This window comes from Orbicella franksi, chromosome 5, assembly GCF_964199315.1.
Source record: "Orbicella franksi chromosome 5, jaOrbFran1.1, whole genome shotgun sequence".
NCBI classification, from domain to species: domain Eukaryota; kingdom Metazoa; phylum Cnidaria; class Anthozoa; order Scleractinia; family Merulinidae; genus Orbicella; species Orbicella franksi.
Window position 1 is genome coordinate 8682694 of NC_138149.1, and position 23701 is coordinate 8706394.

The 23701-nt window shown below is 38.3% G+C and overlaps 2 protein-coding genes across 2 annotated transcripts; both read right to left on the reverse strand.

Annotated features, from left to right (window-relative positions):
* Positions 1 to 4543: 4543 nt before the first annotated feature.
* LOC145488583 (uncharacterized) lies at positions 4544 to 11063 on the reverse strand. The gene is made up of 7 exons (XM_081467474.1): positions 10917 to 11063; positions 7862 to 7920; positions 7152 to 7257; positions 6398 to 6506; positions 6061 to 6126; positions 5769 to 5815; positions 4544 to 4943 (listed from the first exon to the last, which is right to left on the reverse strand). Exons 1-7 carry the CDS (start codon positions 10999 to 11001, stop codon positions 4927 to 4929), a joined length of 489 nt encoding a protein of 162 aa, XP_081323600.1. The 5' UTR covers positions 11002 to 11063; the 3' UTR covers positions 4544 to 4926.
* Positions 11064 to 12468: 1405 nt separating this feature from the next.
* On the reverse strand, positions 12469 to 19486 carry LOC145488581 (uncharacterized). Its single transcript, XM_081467472.1, has 3 exons — positions 19080 to 19486; positions 15760 to 16264; positions 12469 to 15637 (listed from the first exon to the last, which is right to left on the reverse strand). The coding sequence occupies exons 1-2, from the start codon at positions 19294 to 19296 to the stop codon at positions 15795 to 15797; spliced, it is 687 nt and encodes a 228-aa protein (XP_081323598.1). The 5' UTR covers positions 19297 to 19486; the 3' UTR covers positions 12469 to 15637; positions 15760 to 15794.
* Between the last annotated feature and the right edge of the window lie 4215 nt (positions 19487 to 23701).

The window sequence follows — 23701 nt, forward strand, 5'->3', positions numbered from 1 at the left end:
GATCTGAAGGAACGCTACAGTGATTAAATTTGTATTTGTTGATTTCCACGGATCGATTTTCGGTTAAACTTTTTTATTTGTACCAGTACATTTAGTGCCTTTTCTCCTGCTAAAAAGTCGGAAAAAGTGAAGTAAACAAATCCTAAAAGTTTAAATCATAAGTAGGAGGCATCAACAGTGCCAGTGGCTCGGTAAGCTGTTAATTTGAACAATTACTGTGCTGGATGGATTGCTTTCCAGGTTACGCACGTACTGTACATATAGTTCATTGTGCGCGAATGTTTCTGTTTCAAACAACTGAAATGCTCAATAATGTTATCTTGACAGAAATTTTTTTTTCTTCAGTCTTAAAACTTAAGGTTAGAGTTAGCCTAAACCCTAAACTGTTTTGGCAGCCAACCTATTTTTGGCTAATTGCTTAATCAAATTATATATATATTTCATTGAAATTCGCTCCTCCGTGACTGACTTCCGCGAACAAAACAAGATGGATGTTCGCTGTTCATTTAAGACTACAATCCTGGTCAAAAGTGTTGGGACAGTTTACGGCAGATGACTTCACAGGCAGCCTCTCTTAAGACCAAAACCGCGCAAGCCCGTCTACCCCCCTCCCCCCTGTCAATGTTGATAAAAATCTTGAACAAAAAAAATCCTTGACAATAGCTTCAGAATAGCCACGTTTCAAGAATTGTTCGCCTCCTAGAACAGTATTCTCGAACTAAAGAGACGATAAGATAGATATTCACATCTTATTCCAATAATAACGATTTTTCAGCAATCGCGTTCGGTTCCAACACAACTGTCTAACCAGTTTCTATTGTCCCTTTTTCCTTTTTTCCCACATCCGATCGAGTCTTCAGAATAGCTTCATTTTCTTGCAACGTTGCTAGGGGGGAGGGGGGGTCAATTGTACTTGCTTCTATTCATCTTTTGTTCTAAAAGGTTGAGGACGTAGTTGAAATCGTGGGTTTTAGCGCGCAAAAAGGGGAGGTGTCCCAACAACTTACGGCCAGGATTGTAGGTTTACTCTAGAGGAAATTGTTCCGGATTCGTGATGAATCGTTTTGGTGCCGGATTGATTTTGCCGTTTACACAAAAGTGGACGAATCCGAAATAAAAACTCTCCGATTTGGTCGTGTCTCCGGAGATTTTGAATCCGGAATTTAAAGTAGGAACTTTGAATCCGAAAACTTTTAAATCCGGAGAGTTTTGTCGTGTAAACGATTTTCTCTCGAATCCGGATATTTTTCCGCCTGTGATCTTTTGAGTTTGCGGTAGAACGAAAATGGCGGATTACATGATGCAGCCGTAGTCGAGTCGTAGGCACATTGATGGCCATTTGATGGCGGTCGCTGGGTGATTACCTCGTGCTGTTTCAGGTGTAGGTAATCACGACACTTTATAATGGGTAATGCCACATTCCTCAGAAACCCAATTTATCGACGCAAACAATATTGACGCCCTCCATACTTTACTGCGCAGATGACGACGATGGCACGATCGAAAACCTCGACGGTTCTAGATATTAAGTAAAGACCAGAATAAATGCCTGGAGGGACCTGACATGATGGACAACAGTACCGTGGTCAGCGAGTTGAAAGAAAACTTCAGACTGTCTCAACCTACCCCTAGCCTTATTTTCGGAGGCATTTTGTTTCTCGTTGTCGAGGCAACAAACTGCTTGTTAACCATTCCATCATGAATGTTCGCGGAGTTATCGTCGTGTGTAAACGGTTAAGAATCCGAATATCCTTTCACTGTAAACCCCTACTAATCTGAATACTCTAAAATTGATGAATCCGGGAAAGTTTACGAATCCGAAAAAACTCCTTTAGTGTAAACCTAGTCCTAGATCGACCACTGTAATGTTTATTTGTCTACCAGTGTTATGATCTACAAATTTCAGTTAATTGATCTAGCAACCAAAGTAGAAAAGATGGATTTTTTTTTCCCAGTATGATTGAAACTTAAACGCAATTTCTTCCTCGGCTAATTCAATGCAAGAAATTCCGGTTTTTTTAGCTGAGTTTGAGCATATTGTGTAGGTACAAATTTTCTACACAGCTAGAAGAGCTGAGATGCCGTCACGCAGTTAGTAGTTTATAGAATTTATGGTATTTCCACTTGACTTTATTTGTCAGTCAATGATTCAATTGCCATAAACCATAGAGGGTTGGTTAAGTGTATCTCTAAAACTGCCACTGTATTGTAAGTTATCCCTGAAATTAATAAAATAACCAAGTGTGAAAATCATTTCCCGGAGTACTGTAGTCACGTTCTTTATTGGGGATGTCGTGGGTGTTGCAATGCAAATGAAAAAATATATATATATTTATACTAACTTAAACAAAAAAAAAAACATTTTCGATTATTTTATCCACACAACGTTTCAAAAATTGCTTTCAGCGGATTGTTGGAAACGAATATTTACTTGAGAGTGGCTCTCCGCGTCACGCAATTATTTACATTCCAAAGGCGGATTTTGTGCAAAATCTATGAGAAACACAGGCCAAGGCGGGCGACTTGAAACCATTTGCCCAGAGATATTTTTTGATATCCTAACAGGTGGGTGTATATTTAACCCGTAGAAAGTGTTTTTATGGTATTTAAAGTTATAGCCCATAGAAAAATATGGCGATGTTTTTATGCAATAATTCTCTTGCGACACATTGTAAAATTTTGCGTGACATTTTGATCTCTTTTCGAGCTCAAAACTAACTTTGATTTATTTTATTTTTCGCTCAGTCATACCACGAAGACCTGAACTAAATATAAAATCCATTGAAAGATTCTCAAGTAGCTGTTCTGCGGAGAGCGAAGCAATCAAATATTCGGAAAATTCAGCAAAACCGGAAGTAGATTTTGAGCCCAATCGGGGCGAAATCGTTTTTGGCATATTTCTACCAAAGAAAGCTGTGTTAGCAGAAACTAACTATGGTCCGTTTCTATTCTTACTAGGACCAATCTATGGACAAAATACAAGCGAAATCAATATTTCGACTTGTGCCATTGATAGGCGATTTAGGTCCATTTTTATAGGCATTCACTCTTAAGGTGTCTCAAAACAGTTTCCAGCACTTAGATTTTTATGGGTCATTGTAACCACTCTTTATCAGTTGATGCTACAATCATGGTATCAAAAAACTGCCCAATCATAGGTGAACACGTTGTTATCATTTTCGCGATGCAATAGGTTACCATAGCAACAGTATGACCTCCTAAAAACACCCTTAATTACAGCTTTAGGGGTTTATAATTCAACAACGGCACCGTGGAATTTTTTAAATCATCAACTTTTGATAAGCATGATAAGACGCCTCTAGGGTGTAGAGATCCCTAGTTAGCTCTGCTCGATTATCAAAACACCTCCACGGAAGGTATGAAAGCCAGTCCTGCTGCCGTAGAACACGAACATTGTTTCCAGCCGCGACCAGCCTTCTCCATCCGAAGGTTGTAAATGGAGTTGATGAGCAAATCAAACAGAAGTGCGATCGTGATCGCACACTTAAAATACTGCCAGAAATAGAAGTTGTACAGGAAGTAAGGACTGCCCCTGTGGAGCAGAGCAAGCCACGGAAGAGCACAAAGTGCGTGCCTAAGCCCTCTAACCGTTCTTACCCGGGAAGACGTCGAAAGAAACGGTACGTAGGAACCGACGAAGTTTTACACCGCCTAGCTGTCTGCGATGTTTGCACCCAATATCACTCTCGGATTCTCTTGAAGAAGTTACGCAAGCCTCATTTGGAGCTGCAAATGCTAGATCACCTGCCGTACAGCAATCCGCTATCAAGCCTCAGAGTGTCACCTGTTCATAAGAGAAGACACCTGCTGCAGACCTCCCTCGCTATACCAGGACTTAATCAAGACCTAACACCGACTCTTAAGTGTTGATCGCTTTTATCCAGATGCTTGCATTTTTTTTTTTTTCTTTTTCTTTTTTTCATTTAGAGAGACTTTTGAACATTTTGAGACTGGTTCATATGATCAACACTAAGCTGTTTGTTGTTGTAATTTGTTGTTGTTGTTGAATATTAACCGTGCTAATTTTGTTACAGGCATCGTTACGTTTTGTTTATTTAATTGAATTTTGTAGGAGAAGGGTAATGGTTCATTATGTCCAGTCAAGGTTCGACGATTTGTGATATAGCGATTGGCACCGTGCTTTCTCTGGTAATTAAAAGGAAAGCAATTTCATCCTGCGTTCCGTTTTGACACTTTATTTGATATCAACATCGGAAATGTTGGGTTATTTTTCATGCAAATTTTCATGTCTACTGGAGATGGCAGGTTCTCTGCAGAGAATGTTCTTCCAAATGATGCAAAACACAATATGTTATTACACTTCTATACAGAGTAAGCCTCTCTTAAAGAGCTTTCAACGGAGAGTTTATTTTGGCTGCCATGTTGGGGTGCAAAAAGTACTCAGCAAAACCAGGGAGGTGTCATGTGAAAATCATGGCCAATCCCACTTGTTTGACTTGCCCCCCCCCCCCCCCCCCCCACCAAAAACCATTACACCAGTACAAAACACCAATATAACTTTTATATATTTTATATTTATAAAAACTTACAACTATAAGTCACAAAACGTTCAGGCATTACCAGCGTTTTTCTCGTTACAGTTTGATTGCCTTACAACCTAGGATAAAAAGCTGAAAAATCCTAAAAATTTAATTTTAAAGGGAAATTTTCCTTTCGCCTTAAAATACTACATCCAACCTACATGCAAGTGGATCAAAAGTGAGACAAGGAAAAAGATGATGGCTTAAGTTTGATTTCTACAATGAAAATTCATCTGCCTTGAACATTGCATGATCTATTTCCGTCACTCAGAGATATTATATATTGCTATCATATAATTGCTTCAGTTCCCACACATGTAGCAACGCTTTTATCAGCAATACTCTTGATTGATGTATTCCACATTTAGACATTTTGTAGACCTAGAGGACAAATAAATATTACCATTTAATTAATTTACTTTCAAATTTGAACTAACGAACTATACAGTAAAAATATTTCAGTTCCATTTCAATTCTTGTAATATTTCCCTCCCTCTTGAAGTAAAAGGGTTGACAGCATGGGTGGAAGGGCGAGTCTGGCGTCCCTTTATCTCACCCCTCACAGCGGCCATCTAATAAACCCCCTTCTAGCAGTGGACCAGTTCAGTTCAGTTTTATCATTGCACACTGTTTACAGAAAACAACTAAACATAAGATGGTTTACAATGATACAGAAAAAAAATACAAGTAGAAATTAACAAAAAGAAACAATATTTAGTTGTGTACAGTGACCAAAGTAGCCAATGAGCTTTCAAGTTGGTCACTGTCATGCAGATATAAGTTGTCGTTGGCCGCATGTTAAATATAATTTAAATTAATATTGGAGAGAAGGAAACGTTAATTAGAACAGCCCCCTCCCTCGATTTATTATTTGTAATTATTGGAAACCTTTATCTAACATTTAAAGTAAAATAAACGATACTACAATATATACCGACTTCAAAACTAAAAAATTAAACTATTAGACCTCAATCCCTACAGCTGGAAAGCATGTTGTGTAAATAATAAATAAATAAATAATAAATATACCTAATTGGCCACTCCCCATTGGGGCTTTTCAGGCTAGCCAACCTTTATGCAACGTGTTTACTTCGGTAATACCAAAAATAAAATATTTGGCTTGTTTCCGAATATCGCAAATTACTTTTCTTGAGGTTATAAAAACCATCAATAAGATCAACTTAATCTCATTTGATTTATACTAACCATATTTCTTTCTGATTTCATCGCGCTTCTCTCGTCTCTCTGCCTCCCTGCGGAGAAAAAAGTGAGAAATAAACAAAAATCAATGATTAGAAAAGTGATTTAACTTAAACAGTAATTTTATCTTCTTTTTTTAAATACAGTTACAAGAATTGCTTGCCCCTGGATTAGTTTCCAGAACTAATCGAGACGGGGACAAGAGTGATCAGGGGCAAGAGTGAAATAATTAGGGACTATATTATATCCAACCTTGGAAATGAGGTTTATATTTGACCAGATGTTTATTTTTACATACCTATCCTTGTGTTTGGCAGTTATTTCCTGTCGCTTTTTACGGTTCTTGGTCTCTTCCTTGTCGGGTCTGAAATAGCAGCAATGAATTGCAATGTTTCAAAAACAAATTTGTGTTCGCCGCTAAAGTAATTACGATTGTGACAGTTCACGCTAGTTAAGGTGGCGCTGTCCTGATATGTTACGCAGTCAGGGCCAGCTGTTTGAGAACTTGACAATCATATCTCCGGGTCGAGGTTGGCCCGCTAAACACCCTTCGATCGCAACAGTCAAATAACTAAATGAACATGCATACCAACTTAATAATATGAGTAGATATCCCAGTAAGAAGAGTTACATACCCCCTTTGTTTTCGTCTTCGACAACAGCAGCAGTAGATGCAACATGTTAGGCCTACAAGCACCACAAAACCGGTCACAGACAGGGCAATGATCAGGACTCTTCCGGAAACTGCAAATTAAATTACAGCATTTTATCTTAAAAGATAACTTACATGAACTCCACACGGAAATCCACCCCTTAGAAAACTCCCATTAAAAGTGCCAACAGTCTTGATTAGCTGTAAATAGTCAGAACTCAGCACTATCAGTAGTTCGTGATTTTGTTCTGAAAGGAGTGTTGCTGGTGGCTGACTCTGACGTTGTCTCTTGACGTTGTCGAAACGTCAGTCACTAACAAAGGTCGGCTTTCCAGAATAAATGTCGTCCAGACAATCACAGTATACCATGGGGGGAAGGGGGGGGGGGGGGAAGGAGTTGTTCTTTTTCACGGGCAAAGGACAACGAAACCACTGCTTAATCAACGTATATGTTTTATATTACATGACGACGAGAAACGCTGTGTCTTGCCCGAAAATCCAACTCGAACTTCCATGTCAGGACAAAATTTCCTGGTTTTCTGTGTGAAACGCTTTATCCGGCGTAACTAGCAGATTAAAGCTACAACCTTGCAAGACTACTTTTTAACATAACGCTATAGTAGTTACTGGACTGGACCAAAACATTCCGAGGAAGCCACTTAAAAGTTCAAATAAAAGGCTACGCTAACCATTCCGGCCACGCCAGATTTTCTTTGAACGACGTGTGAATCACTTACCCAGACACTGTCCAGTCATCCATTCCTGATCCTCGCATGATTTGTGAAGGGTTTTCTTTACCACGCTGCCTGACTCGCATACTTTTGTTGGCTCACAGTAAGAACACTAAAGAGGGTTAAGAAAAAAAATTATACGATTAGTTTAACTTGTGTTGGTTTGCATTCATGTACACACATTGTAGAATACGTGACATTCTGCAAATATTCCAAAGGATTGTTGTCATTTTGTCTTGAGAAATATGAGTCGATCCTAATATTTTTACTCTTTTCTCTCTATGCATGGAACGAATAGCGCGTTCCGGGCAGAGAGCTTATTCATAAAATGAAAGAGTACCATAAACCAACAACGACCACCGAGGGGGGAAGGCAATAGTATATGGTATTCTTCACCCACCCTTCCTGTTGTACGAAGCCGAGGGTCTCAATTGTGGAATCCAAATCTGAAGCCTAAGAGTAAAACAGCGGAGGATAGAGGTAGGGGGTGGGAGGGTGGAGCAAGGTTTGGCAACCCATAACAAAGTTGCTGAAATGCTGTTAAAAGGAACAAACACCAAGAATTAGACAAAAACAATTATTCTTCCAGCTTCATTACCGTTTTCGGGAAACCTCGATGGCAACAATACAATGTAATGCCTCCACGTCAAGCTATTGATCCAATCTAGCTATATTTCGTAGACCGTGGTGCTAACTTCGTAATAACGTGAACTTACCCCCGACACTTCGACGCAATCTTTACACGACTTGCCGCTGTGTATATTACAGTTAACATCTAGGGTAAACGAAAAGAGAAATAAGACCGGACTACTTTTGCACTAGAAGTTATATTTCCGGGTGTGTGACCATTTCGGGATGTTTTGACATTTCGCCCTTAATAAGGTATCTGTATACCCCAAAATTGACCATTTTTTAAAAGTGTTTTTGGCTTTTTCTGAGATAGATGTTATTTCAGATAGATCTTATTTAGATCTTTCATTAAAAAAAAGTTCTACGGCAAAAGCTTGATACCATGCAAAGTTACAAACGAAAAGCGCCTCTTTCCATTTATTATATCTTTTTGATAGCTGTCAACAGATGTCGCGAGAAGTATATTTGCATTTATAACGCTGCCAAAATAAATAAACCCGGTCCTGTCTGGTTGCCTCCCTGGGTGTTTAGAATCTAAAATGTGAAACTGAATACTTCGAATTCGAATATCGTTACATCCGTGTAATTGTTATATCACTGTGGGGAATAAATTCTGGAAATGAAGCGGCACATTTTTCAGTCTGTTGCTTCGTAAAGATATTCTCCCATACATCTCCGGATTGTCACAGTGTGTTGATCGGTTTGCAATCGGAATACCGTAATTACGATTAATCGAAAGACATTTATGCATCCGGAACAATATCTTCTAATGTAAAGGTAGTCAAATTCAGTGCCTAGAAGTAGTCTTCATTTAAAAAGTTCCGTTTTCAGTAAGTCCCAAGCGGAAGCTTTTTAGTGGTCGACCGAGCGTGAATTCTTCAAACGACAAGGTTTTCCATCAATTCCTTTACCTTCGGCTGTTGTGTGCAAAAGTTCCGAATCTTAGAGTAACAAGACACCTAAAGGCGATTCCGTGGGATGCTTTGGTTAGTAAGCGTAGCATTGGAATGAATTGTGAAGTTACAGTTAAGTGCGACGATTAGTTATTTAGATCAGCCATAGAAATCACTGTAGAAAGTGTTGCAGAAACCATCACTGTGTTTGTAGTGGAAAATAAGGTAGGCGGAAAATTACTGTGCGAGCACAGTCTCCTTCCCCTGCTCCTTCCTCTTTCTGGGTGATCTACAAGATGGGACGAGAGTGTGCATGGTGTTTAGAAGTGGCATCAAAACTGGCTGAAGTAATATATTGCAACGTGGAAAATGGGATTTGTTTTTTTCCTAATTCGGCCATATTACTTACGTTGAGAACTGCCAGAAAATTTGAGACATTAATGGTAACGCAAAGTTTTTTAAAACGTTGCGTTAATCCAATCACAATATTTTAGTCTTCAAATTTGAAGACTAAAATATTGTGAAGAGCTGTTTGCTGTCAATGAAAGTGACAAATCTACTAAAACATTAACAGGCTAAAGTAATGATTGTCTGTTATATAATTAGACGCTCTTTTGTGTGAGAGAAGGACTGAAGTAGGGTATTTATGAAAACATTAACAAAAGTATTGATTGTCCTTAGAGGCTCACTTGAGTGAGAGAGATACGTAACGCAACGTAACGCAACTGGTATATTGCCATCAATAATGTGTGCTTGTTTATTCGAGATAACGAAAGGATTAAACCATGCATCTTAACAAATATTTCCCTTTGTATTTACAACTGTTAACAGTGGAACACTGAAAGTAAAATAAACATCGATTGGATTAAACCTTCTCGCAAACACTTTTTACATGTGTGTCTAGCTCTGGTAAATAGGTAGCTCAATGTCAGCAAGAATACACAAAACCTTAAACATACACGTAGCACGATTGTCGACTCATGGATTGAACTGTGAAAGTTTCGATAGAGTACAACTCTCGAGGGTTAAATATCTTCCAGTGCAAACTAACAAATATTCGATTTCATTAATTTGAGCCAAGTTTTGAAATGGTTGGTCTCGATGTTTTCCGTGATGGACTCCTTGATTTTGGAATACACTGATTCAATGAATATCGTGTGTCAAAGTTGCTTCAAACGTCTTGTTTAGACTAAGCGCGCGTTAGGCACGTAGGCCCGATGAACAAGCAGGTTCGGTTGCTGAACTCGTTGGTTCGTTTGGCAGGCCGAGTGAATAGTGAACTCGTTGGTTAGATGCGTAATACGGAACGGATGATCCGCGAACTCTATGCAATTTTCACAGTTCAATTCAATACACAAAGTCGAAACACCTTCTAAAATTAAATGTCTTACCTTCTGTCTATTTCCTGAACACGTACACGTTGCTACGAGCACTACATTGTCTACACAAGCTACTCCTTGCCAGAATCGCAGAATCTTTCGAAATTACAGTACTTTTACTCCTGTGAAAGTCATGTCATCTTGCATGTGCTTCCAAGTTTAACCTTCCAGCTGTGGCGTGCATTTCATTGTCAATCAAATTTGTCGATTTGCGTCGACGATGAAAAAGGAACCCCGGGCAAACCTTACCGTGGCCTGCCACAGGCATCCCACGGAAAAAAAAAAAAACGAAGCTAACACTTGGGCATGGCCAGTTATAATTTTAAAACCGTCTAGCGCGATAAAGCAAAATTCAGACCACCAGACGAAAGCTTTACTCCTTCAATTTGAATGGTCACACATTAAAGGTTTCAGCCACAGAACGAAAGGAGTGATTGGAATCATTTCATACAACATAACAAAAACGTGACATACAAGCATTACCAAATACGTGGCTTTCATTAAACAATGATTGAAGGTATTAATCAGACACACAAGGTTTTCTCTAGTCTGCCTCCCTGCAGTGATTTGACCGTCACACAACGTTCCCTTAGAAGCGTTGTCTGGTCTTGTTTAACGCCGTCACAACAATTTGGTCTCTTCATTCTAAGCCGCAGAGCGGGCTTGACTCTGCTCTCAGTCTGTAGGGGAAGTATATCCTAATGCTCTGCGTTTTAACTACATATAACCACAGCTTTTTCGATTATACTATGGCGGTTTATCAATTCTTTCACATTCGGTCAAGTATTCAGTGCCGATGCCTGCCATTTGCTTGATATTTTTAAACTACAAACAAATTAAAATTTGTTTACTCAAATGCAATGACTCACCAGCTTTGGCCGCGTGAGACCACGACTGTATGTAAAAGAGAATTAACAGCAAGGCAGAAGTCAAGAAATTGTCTGAACGAAACATCGATAACCGCTTCGGGGCGTACAAGTCGATATAAGCTACCGTCAACAACGAATACAGCTACGTTTCCGCCACGCGGTGCATATAGATTTCTGGGAAGGAAATGAGGTCATCGTGATGTCCGAAAAGGAAAGAGCAACCGAGATTATATATTTGATGACCTCAAGGTTGGTACACACTGGAGGACATAACGAAGCGGGGGCATGTTGCAGCGATAGTTTTGTTTGTGCGACAACATATTGCAAGGAATTCAGGTCTTTATATTTTAGACTTATATTTGTTTATTTCATTCCTAGCTGAATGAAGAGTACAAATTATGTTGTTGTGGTTGGAATTTCTACATCATGCATCATTAAGATGGGACAAAATGACCTCAATTCTCAGTGTCGCATCGTGCGTGCTGCTCTCTCAATCTGTCCCCACTACGAAAAAGAATGAACCAGTATCAGCTTCATGTGCTCAAGCATATGCGTCCTTTGTGTACAAAATGTTTAAGCAAGCAACCGGAACGCTGATCCTGCTGGTATACGTTGGATCAATAGTGATCTAATCGGCTTTACATATAAAATGAAGAATACAAAAGCAGAAACCGACACAACGTAGGATGATTTTTTGAAGGTGTACTATATTTCGGCTGGCCAAACCAGCCTTCTTCAGGTACAATGAGAATTTTACATTGGGACGTGTTTTTATGTAGCCGATATTTTCGTAATACCGAAAATACGCAAAAGTAATTGACAGTGTAAATTAAAGATAAGCATACGGTAAAATAAAATAACATAATAAGAGAAGATAATAAAAGAAAACAAATGGAAACAATTAATGTTTCTTCACGGATGTTCAGACCATCAGGATCAATTGTTCTGCCTTTTTGAATTAAAAAAGCTTCCCTGGCCTTACGGATAGAGTCTGATCGGTTCGAAAAGATTTTGTCGATGTACACACGGAGGAGCTTATCCCCGCCTCACGATATCTCCCCTTGTGTGAGCCGACGTTTATGTTCTGTGAACTTGAACGCTTGCCGGACTTATTAAATTAGTTCATGTTCTACCCTGTGGTCATGGTAAACCGGTATTATGCTCTTGACTCTGGCTTCCCACCAAATTTCTCTTTACGAGATACATGAGCGCGCGTCTCTGAAAGGGCACCGCACGCAAAAAATCTTCACTTGTCGGCTAGTGTGCGGTGAATTCAGACAAGTCTGCGACAAGATCGGTGCTTGTCGGGCGATAATTTATCTGACAGTGCTAGATCTCAGAATGTCTTCTCGGACTCTTGCAGTCTTCGATCCAGTAATACGTCTTCAGTGGTGCTCCTAGCGATACGCTCAAGAAGACCTCAAGAGGTGGGTCTTTCTGCGCCGTTGTGCCGAAACCATGGAACAAAATGCAAACAGACATTTTAAATGGAGATAAATTACCTTCATTTTATAAGTGTTTATTGAAGGCAATCTTTTAGGCTTGCTATTGTATTTACTCGTGACGTTTTTCGTTTTATACATCTTTCTCAGGTGGGATATTTTATTGTTTTCACTGTTTGCTCTTCAACTTTAATCCCAGTTGAATTTTCTATTTTATTGTATTATGTAATACGTTTTTCATCAAGTTATGGAATTAGCACACGCAAGTTATCGCTTTAGCGTTTTGTATTAATAAAGCGATAGAGCGGTTTTCATTCGAGTGTCATAAGACCAAAGCCAAACCAGTTACTTATCAATTAGACTACTGAGCCAATCTCAAACCGTAGTAAAACCAAAACCAAAGGAATTACCTGATTCCTTTCGACACTCAATTGAAAACTGCTCTACAGATGTGTAACTGAATGTGTATGCATTGATGCCGGCGTTGAAGTTATTTGTCTCACTTATTTGGGGGGAAGGGGAGGGGGGCGGGGGAAGAAGGGCCGGATAATTAAATTTTTGACAGCAAAAACTGCCGGAAACGAGGGTTTTATCTGTCCATCTGTATAGTTCTTCGAAACAGAGATTTATCTCTTTAAATTGAAACGAGGGTTTATCTGTTAAAAATCCTGAAACGAGGGTTGTATCTGTTAAAAACCCTGAAAAGAGGGTTTTATCTGTTAAAAACCCTGAAACGAGGGTTTTTTCAGTTGAAATTCTTGAGACAATATTTTGATCTGTATCAGTCCCTGGAACGAGTGATTTATCGGCATAAGTTCCCGAAACGAGTGTTTCATCCGTTTAAACCCCTGAAACATGGATTTTATATGAATAAATCCCTAAAACGAGGGATTTTTCTGTCCTCTGCATGAGTAGTGCATTCCGACTCGATGCTTTGGGACAACTTAATCAAAGAAATATTTTGCTACGGATCTTGGGTTTGCAATTTCATCGATAATGGCGCCGGGTTGTGATCTTAGCTTTGCAGCAATTTGGCTGCCACTCAAACGTTGTCGTGTGGGAACTTTGCGGAAACTCTAGCACTGTGTAATTTAAAACTTCGTGGTTTCCAGCAAAACTAACTCTCCTGCAGATAGCATAGGAATAATTTGTAGGAAGGAAGTAGGAAAACAGTTCTATATAAACTTAACTGACTGACAGTGTAATAACAACTAATTTAATTTTTTGTTTTGTTTTGAGATCTTCATGGACATCGTTTACCAGTTGATACTCACTAGTTGACCTATTGAAGCACAATTCCACGCTTCACGCTTATCATCAACCAATAGACATTTCTGGTTCAACCACAAGCAAAAAATTGTGATATAGGCAAACCGGCTTAAGGTACTAGTACTCAATAGTTTAACTGACTAAAGCTTGGCTACGTTAGTTAGCAACGAAGCATGTAAAAATGAATCTCATTTTCTATGCATTCCGAGATTAATTAACATGTACACTAGTTTTGCATCTCTCAGATTTGCTCACTAATACCTTTATATTGCAAGACACAAATTTTGAGTTTAATGGATACTAAATATCAAGAGGAAATAGTCGCAAAATGCAGCCAGTAAAAAGGCGTTGAGATGTCTACCGAGGTGAAACTCTCCTTCGATCTTAAATGATTCTAGATTTTCCTCAGTTGCCACAGAGAAATTGTTTTTGTGTCACTTTGACATCCTCAAGGTCATGATTTTGCTTGAGAATAATTTTCCATTGTGATAAATTCGTTGTCCCAGCCAAAAACCGCTGATCTGAGATAAGGGGAAGTGCCTGTTACATTGGAAACCTAATGATCTCAAATCGTTAGGTCCCAAAGCTACAACCATGGACAAATTGTGTTAGAAAAAGCCAAAAACATGAAACCTTAACATAATCCCTACAGAATAAGTGTCAGCACCCCCATTCCCCCTTTCAATGTTAAAAAATGGTGAAATGCAAACTTGTGTTTAAGGATTTTGCCAACATTGCACAGGGGTGAGAGGGGCAAAATGCTTATAGAATGATTAGCATATCATTCATAGGAAAGCTGGTACGATATGTTAAAACTGGTGTTCTGTAGTTCTTCAAAGAGTTCAAAGTTCCTAATAAAGTGACAACACTGAAAGGAATTTAGACCATAGTGTATGATTAAGTAATATAATACTGTTAAATTGCACTAATCAGGAAAAAAAAACGGATAAAATGAAAAAATCAACAAGAATGGAGATGAAATAGTCAAAAAAACAAAAAACAAAAAAATGAGATAAAATATTAATTGCCAGTTTTTCTCACCTCAAGTTTTGAAAAAAAAAAATTTTCCTTGGAGTGGATACGAGTCATTTTCCGCATTAGGAGTCGCCTTGGTGTACCAAGATTCCAGAATAAACTTCTGAAATACGATAATTACCTTTGCCAACGATAGAAGAGTTACTGTAAATGACGTGGTCAAGAGACCATGCATGATTTTAAATCCTGGGGCCTTTGGTCGCTGTTTTGAACTCCTTGTAAGTTTTTTTCCTCGTAACAACTGATCTACACATAGCAATTGGCACAAAGTCAAAGTCAGGTTGTAAATCTAAGGATAGTCGTGACTTTGAATCCAGGAACTCTTATTGAAGCATTTTGAATGGCTTGTTGTTTTTGCTGTTATTGTTGTTAGTATAAAATCTGTTAATTATAATTGATTTCAGATGAGAAATGTCCGTATAGTGATATCTGGAAATCGGTTATATACTAACTCCCATCTGGTTTATCAATGACAGGGTGAAAATGAGAGACAACCATGTATGAACCAAAAAGAATGGTTTATATCATGAGTTTTAATATTAACGTTTCGTGAAAGTGAGTGTCGCATACAGGAATAGTTCTTTCCTCAATCGATCCGCCATAGGTCTATAGCTAACAAAAGCATTAAGTTTGATAATGACAGCTATCTTGACATTGATCTTTTCACTGTCCCTACTGTGAACTCTGTGACATACGGTGAACGTGCCTTTTCTTTCTCCTCACCTATATTATGGAACAGTCTACCGGATTCTGTTAAAAATACAACATCTCTTTCGTCTTTTAAATCTGCACTCAAAACATTCTTGTTTCGGAAATCTTACTTTTGATTTATTTTATTTTATGAGGAACTGTATTTTAATTAATTATTTCATTTATTTTATTTATTACTGTTATTAGAAATATTTTATAGGATTTAACTAATTTATTTTTTATAGTAATATAAGCGCATTGAGTTTTTTAAATGCGCCCAAAAAACTTTATTATTATTATTATTATTATTATTATTATTATCATTATTATATATCACTGTTCACTTCCTTAGCTAGTTACTCTATATTACAGGGCCAGTTTCCTTTTTCTTTCCCAAATCTGGCAACACATGGGCAAAAAGATATCCTGGCACCTCAGTACCTCAACAGGAAGGCCTGAAACCGCTCTTACGCTTCAGTCTGCCATTGCAGCAGAGGTAGAAAGTGGCATCGTAGGAGTACCTTCGACAGCATGCTGGCCTCAATCCTGTCTTGCGCACTCGGTTACCACCGCAGCACTGGTAGAAAGTGGCATCGTAGGAGTACCTTCCACAGCATGCTGGCCTCAATCCTGTCTTGCGTACTCGGTTGCCACTGCAGCACAGGTAGAAAGTGGCATCGTAGGAGTACCTTCCACAGCACGCTGGCCTCAATCCTGTCTTGCGTACTCGGTTGCCACCGCAGCACTGGTAGAAAGTGGCATCGTAGGGATACCTTCCACAACAGGCTGGCCTCAGTCCTGTCCTGCGCACTAGATAACCATTGCAGCACATGTAGAAACTGGGGTTGTATGGTCTTCCTCTGCATTTGGGCCTGAACAAGCGACGCTCTTTGGCCCCTAGTATGTTTGACACTGATGTTGATAAACAAAACAGAACAAAAAATCTCAGGTGCTGATGAAGATCTTTGATCTGATTCATAGAATACCGTTATAACACTGTTATTATTCGTAAACCAAATCCTAGAGCCACCCTACACAACAAAAAATTAAGCACCACATGATATAAAGCACTCTACAACTTTCTTTTAATTGGTCATCTACACACACAAAATAGATATATGTGCTCTTCAATAAATGTTAAACAGTCTTCACGTGTGCTCAAAACTATTTTCTGTCTTTGATTTTCGACCCACAATTTAGCTATAATTTCTTTCGTGTATGAATAAAAGCTCTCTGTACTAATCTGATGTTATCTCATCATACGGTAAGCATAGAGCATCAAATCACCAGAACTGGGCATTTTGACGATGTCACGCAATATAAACAGTTTTTTTTCTTTTTTTTTTTTTTTTGTATTTTCAGATAAGCAAAACCCAACTCCATAGATTAGTATAACATGCGAAATTTAGTAAATATGTGAAAATAAAACTATGATAATTTCAATTAATAAATGAATAAATAAAACTTTTGCAAACTCAAGAAAGTATTAGGCCCAAGATTTGCCAATTTAAGGCGTCCCATATTTTTATGGGCTGACAACGGTTTTTTTTTTTTGTCTTGTTTTGTTTTGCTTTTAAACTTTGCATATTTAGTGAATTCGCTGTGATAATATTCAATCGAGCAGAGAGGTTTATATCAACTTTCAATGGAAATCAAAGTGCTCTATCAGTAAACCCGTGAATTTCCCCGTGCATGATGATTGACATGTTCTAGCCTTTACTTAATATGAAATTACTCTTTTCAGTACATAAAAAACATGAATATTTTAACGAGGAGAAGTTCCAAAAAGCAATAACCAGAGCTTCTTTAACTGAAAATAATGATACTGATGGTAAGCTTTCAAGGTTCTCCTCTCGTAACTTCATACCCACAGCAGTAAGGCTCTTTAAAAACTTTTGACCAACGCTGTAAGACAATATTGACAGATATTGACGGTCAACCTTTTCGTGACCCTTTCCCAGTGTCCTTCTCAGCATCAACGTCACCGTTGCGTGACGTACGGCCTAACAATTGAGATAAGCACTTCTCCGATCAACAAACGAACCGGACATTTTAACACACAATCAAAAAAAAGCTGACATTTACATTTCCCCTGATCAACAAATTCACAAGAAGTTCTAAAAGCATTTAATTTGAGATTCTTGACCTAACAGCGCCATTTTTGGCACAACATCCACAACTACGTAACACGATATTCTGGACATGTCAAACAATATATAACCCGGCGTGCCCAATCGATGAAAATCGATCATCGAAAACCAATCAATATAATCAATATAATGGATAAAAATTAGTCGATTAATATCGATTGGTTTCACCAATCGATTAAAATCGATGCTCACAATGCAATTCCTCTTAATTGTATCGATTTTTATCGGCTTTAATAAATGAACGATTTATAATTCTTAGCCGTTAGCGGATACGTTACGCATCCGTTCGGGTGGACACAAGTCAGTCTTGCCGAAGTTTTACGAGGTTCAAATGACGGGCGAAATGAACGTTTATTGACAGAGACTGTAATGAAGGGCTACCACAAGTTTGCATTGAAACTTACACAGGTGAAGTTTACTGTGTTATAGTTTAGTCTGTACGCGGAAAAACGAGGAAATTGGCTGGATCTCTTGCTATTTGTAGGAATCGGTACTTTCAAGAAACGTTGTTCAACGAATCCGCGTCTGCTCACGTAGATTGTAGAGGGCTATTTAGAGGGTCGCCCACGTATCAGGGGTTTCAACTGATCAGACTTTTCAAAGAGAGTTTTCAATACACTTTCAATCACGTCTTTTATATTTTCGACACATTTAGAGGAAAAGCAGCAATTGAACGACAAATCTCTTTTTAGGAAGAGAATAAATTATAATAGGTAAGACTTTCAATGACTAATGCATAGTTCAAACGTTTCTGAAGTCATTATTAAACGATTGCTATTGACAATCGATATAATCGATGAAAATTGATTAAAATCAATGAAAATCAAAACTCACAACTCTTTGGATCTTCGATTTTTATCGATTTCCGATATCAATCGATTAATTACTATCGATAAAAATCGATTACAATCGATTCTATCGATTATCGAATTTCATCGATTGGGCGTGCCGGGTTACATAAGCGTCATTTGCTTGGGCACAAGGAAAAATACCTTTTCTGGTATTATACAGCTTTTGTTGTGAATGATGATTGATGTTAGCTGACCTTGACGTAAGATGGAATTACCGTTAAAGTGTTTATGGAGGAAGAATTATAGTGATTGTTCGCAAAGTTATTTTTGCTGGACCTCAAGCCCAGAGCAGAAAGATTATTTAAAAACTGTTCACCAACACTGTGTGGCAATGCTGACAACATTTTTGTGCGCCTTTCCTAGTCTCGTTCACGGCATCTACATAACGGTTGCGTGGCATACGTACGAAAAGTTAAAAGATGATTGACCAAACCCTCAGAGTGTGGCAACTGCTGGGAGTAGATACTTTGCTTTCGGATGGCTAAAACATTTTGTAACTTTGTATATGCAGAAAAACAAAAAGAATGAATAGTGTAGAAAATAAAGCACACCTAAACAGGGTAATATATTGCATATTTGGAAAAAGGATCAAAGTAATATTAAGTTTGACAGAGCTACTTTTGTAGGGTAGCGTTAGCTTTTAAGGGTTGTTACTTTTGGCAATTGCAGACGAGCGATATATCTACTTTCGGGATATAACACGTTGATAATCATGGGGCTACATACTGTCTTGCTCCTGTCCGTGTTCGTTTGTTTCCGCCTCATGAAGCTCGTTAATGTCTTGAAGGTTTCCTTTCACATCCCACTCAGCTCCCGTGTCCTCGATTCCAACAACTTTGGGGTCTCTTTTCAGCTCTGATTCGTCTGCTTTGCTGAAGGAATCGCAACGACAGACAGCGAGGAAAAAAACTGCACACATAACAAATGAGGTTGCAGGCGACATGCTGCACGCGAAGGTCAGTCCTGTACAATACAAAGTATCACAGAGTTACTTAAAAAATCTATTTCCTACATTTATATAGTGTTACAGATAAGGACAATATACGTGAAACGTGTTATATCAGCCGTTATATTATTCTGGTGACATGCTCTTACGTGAACTTCCGCACTCGCCACGAGAACAGAAAATTTCTGGTCACGAGACCAATATGACGCTGCATCTGATGTATAAAATCATAGTTTTACAGTAGGATGGAGTAAAAGACTTGCTCTAATGTAAACTTTATTAATGATCATTTCCATTTCAAAGGTGGTGGGGAAAGCATTTTGATTCCAAACTTAGCGCGTCTCCCACGATTTGCTTACGCAGTTAAAATACTGAAATATCTATATGCGCATACTGGTCGTGCGTCTCCTTTTGAGATGGCTAATTTTAAGCATGTCACTTAAACAGCGGAACACAAATATTGCAGACAAATATCACATATTTGAATCTTCCTACTGGCAAGAAGTAGACCACCAGTTGGCTATTTACGAGGTGTACCCAATGCATTGAACTTGTTACCACCGAAAACACATCAGTTCAGTAACAGGGTGGAGAACCAAACCAGCGCCCTAAACAACACGGCAGACTGTCTCTATTCATAGCTATATATCAGTAGCCAATATCATTACCAGTCACTTTAAATCTTTTTCAGTATACTTGCCCAAGGATGCCGAGACATTCCTAATCGGCTTGAAAGACTGGATTGCCAACACTTCAAAAACGAAGAGGACAATACAAACGAACTCGCCAGAAAATTGTTCTTTTTAACTTTTACATGTTTCCTTTTCCCGAATCGTGTACGCCTAATTGCGAGACCCTGTGAAGTTCAGTTGAATGTTTTCACTTTTTGGCAAACATGCCTTATCCAATCGGTTGTTCAACAGTGAGGGTTTCTGGCAATTCTGGATTTCTTGTGAAAACTCATTCTTGGCCCCAAAATTACGCAGGCCTATATTCAAATGATACCTCTTGAATAATCACGCCTTTTTAAAACATTTTATAATTTAAGCTCTTTGAATAAAATAACCTTTTTGTTTTTACTTTCTAAAATGCTGTTATCATGTTGTCGGCGAACGGGACTTTGGGCACAATGCTTAACAAGGTTTCAAAGCAGAAAGGTCTCTGATGAGTCCCTTGGCCGGGAAGAAACGAGCTGCGTAAGACTAGCCACGAGCAATGTATTATCACAAGTACATGTGAATCGATTATTTTGTTTTTGCTCTCAACAAATGAAAGTTGAAGATTTTGGTTCTTCTTTTTCGAAATAATAAAATTGTTTAGTACTTATCATTTTTTGCAATTTGAATCTAAATTTTGTTTACAGATATTTCTTAATTTCTGCGATATAAGAAGAAACAAAAAATACGGGCGAAGATGTTAGTAAAATTTCAGTGGTTTAACTATTGTGTCAATACTAGAAAAATATTCGTGATCAGTGTTGGTCGCTAGTTCCCAAGCATTTTAGGTTTACATGAACCATCGCAGCTAACAAAAACAACAACAACAAAAAACAGAAAGAAAAACAAAAACAAAAACAAGACAAAAAAGAAGAAGAAAAGACAAACTTATTAACCCACTTGCCTGAGATAATGATGCTCAAACTCCAACAATCGTCGGAAGCCTTCTCTGAAGTCTTCAATCGACAGCAACCACTCTGCTTGCTCTCTATATAAACCCCCTTTATAACGTGTGAATCTTTCCGTTTGGCAGCTTAAAGCAGCTGAAAACATGTTTACAAAGCCTCGAGAAGATTTTGAGTTGTTTACTGAAAGCTTCCTTTGTGGCTGATTTATTACTGATTGGTTTGGATTCAATGAAAATTAATGTTTAGTTGTCAGTATCCTCAAGATCTAAATAAAATATTTGATTTAATTTTCTTAATTAATATCTACAACCTTAGTTCCACACAAAGGGTATAACAAAGACAGTTATTCACGGTCACTAACTTCAGAAACTCTACTTTTTTCGATAAGAAATTAGCGTAAGAAGCTACAATTAAACAAAATAATTGAGAAAATTGAAGTTAAACGAAGTTGTGCATAGAGTGTATGCTGTGCTAATATACGCATGTTTACCTTTATTAAAACCCTCAAGGCAAAAATATAAAATAAATAATACTCTCAAAAAAGCACTTTTAAAATGATTAGTCAATTTAGATTTGTACAAACAGATAACATCAAAACAAGGAATGAGTCTAAGTGGTTATGGAGTTAATGCAGTTTCTAAAAACTTGTGTCGAGCGGACCGAACTTCAACCAATCCTAGAAAATTCAATTAGAATTTTTAATCAAATAAAACTCATTTTAGCGCCTGACTAGGTAAGGGCTTTGAAATCCCAGCTTATGAGAAAAATCGAATTTTCGAAGTGAGATCAGTGGTCCGTTTTTACAGAGACAGCCTCTTAAATGGTTTCAGATTTTATTTTATAAGTACTGAGATTTATCCACGGAGATGACAGTGATGAAAAAATCGTTCAGTTTTTAGTCGCAGCCAATCAGCGACGCGAACGATGAAGTTTCACCAGTGAAAAATCATCGTTCGCGCGTCTGCTTGGACGAACGATGTTTTTCACTAGTGAAAAGAGATCGTACGGCAAGCCACGTCATCCTTGGCGTGAAAACTGGCAAGCGGCCTGTTTATTTTCAAGATGTCGAAAAGGTTTGTGGACGTCGGTTCAGTTAACAATTTTATTGCAGAACAAGAAAACAAAGCCACATTACAAAAAACACAACAAGATGTAACTTTTGCAAACCTTTTAAGGAACCAGGATTGAACTTAGAAAAGTTGAAGAAATTCCAGCATTGGAGTTAAACGAATACATCTGCGAGTTTATCAAAAGAACAGCTACTCTGCCAGTATCATGAATGACCCCGTATTGAGAAAACAAGAAAAGTCCTCCTGTCCAAACGGAAAGAGTTAAAGAAAAAAGGAAAAGGAAACAGGCCAAACGCTTCGATAGCTTTAACCAGTGATGAATTGAATACGCTCTACGAAAAAGGCCTCCTCGGTACACGAAATCCTGAAGCGTTGTTAAACACACTCTGGTTAAACAGCACTATGCATTTTAGGCTCAGAGGCTGCAAAGAACATAGAGACATGTGCTGGGACGATGTAAAGTTGAAGGAAATGTTACATCATGCATTGTCATAGCTTGTTACATAATGCATTGTTATAGTTGGTCCCAGCATGCCTTGGGGGGCGTAATAAAAACGTGGCGTCCATCTTTGATTTCTTTATGTTTTCGTGCAGCCACAACAGAAACAGCTGACGGCAAGGAATATTTGGAATTTAATGAAAGACAAACCAAAACAAGAACCGGTTCAGACTGCCGCGATATCAGGGCAATGCCACCTAAAATGTTTGCCACTGATGGATCAAAAAAAGATCCTATAGTGGTCTACAAGCTCTACGCCCAGAAGAGACCTGAAAAAATGAATGAAGACGATTCTCCCTTTTATTTAGCTGTCAACAACAACTTAAAGGCAGAGTCGCTTCAGAGGAAAGAGTGGTTCAAGGTTGGTCCTGTTGGCATAAACAAACTTAACGGTCTCATGAAAACTATGGCTCAAAAAGCAGGAACAAACAACGAACGTCTCCGAAATCACAGTGGTAGAAAAACTATGATACAAACACTCAGCGAAAATGATATTCCACCGACTCCTATCGCTTAGTTGTCAGGACATAAAATCTAAAAAGTATCGAAAACTACAGCAAGATCTCGACAAAACAGCAGATGAAAATGTCTCAAGTTCTTAGAACTGTTATAGCTGGTACTGCAACCAAGACGTCCTCGTACGAAAAAGCCAATCCAGCAATTTCTCCATCTCCCTCTGAATCACAGCAATCTATGGCTTTGTTGAGCAAGGCTGCCATTCAAGGGGGCAATTTTTCAATCAACATAAACACAGTTAATCAGTCACCGAAGCTCACACTACAGGAATCTAGCCCACCAGCAGCGTTGCCACGATGGAAGAGACTGAGGCCTTTGGAGGACAGTGACGATGAGTAAAAACATTGCTATGATATGAATATGTTGTTATATATCACTAGCTTTAAAATTTCCTCTTTTCCCTTTGCTGAAATTTTGAAAAGAAAATGTTGAAGTTTTTACTTTTTCGAGTGAATAAAACTCATTTCATTGTCTAGAAATTTTGAAAAGATGTTGAATTTTTAAAGAGCGTATGAGTAAATAAAACTCATTTCATTGTCTTATCGCTGTTAATTGTCATTATTAATGTTTGAAAGAAATCTGAGTACTTATAAAAAAAAAATTAAGACTCACTCGCTCGAAGGCTCGCTCGTTCGTTTGCGATTCTTCACAACTCGTGAATAAAAATCGTACAAGCGAACCAACGATGAAGTA

Excerpts from the sequence above, each read along its gene's own strand:
- LOC145488581 (XM_081467472.1), bottom strand. The coding sequence starts at position 19,296 with ATGTCGCCTGCAACCTCATTTGTTATGTGTGCAGTTTTTTTCCTCGCT. Across the intron at positions 16,265-19,079 it reads ACACGGACAGGAGCAAGACA|TGTCAAACATACTAGGGGCC; the intron begins GTATGTAGCCCC and ends TATCAACATCAG.
- LOC145488583 (XM_081467474.1), bottom strand. The coding sequence starts at position 11,001 with ATGTTTCGTTCAGACAATTTCTTGACTTCTGCCTTGCTGTTAATTCTC. Across the intron at positions 7,921-10,916 it reads GTCTCACGCGGCCAAAGCTG|ATGTTAACTGTAATATACAC; the intron begins GTGAGTCATTGC and ends CGTTTACCCTAG. Across the intron at positions 7,258-7,861 it reads ATTGCGTCGAAGTGTCGGGG|TGTTCTTACTGTGAGCCAAC; the intron begins GTAAGTTCACGT and ends AACCCTCTTTAG.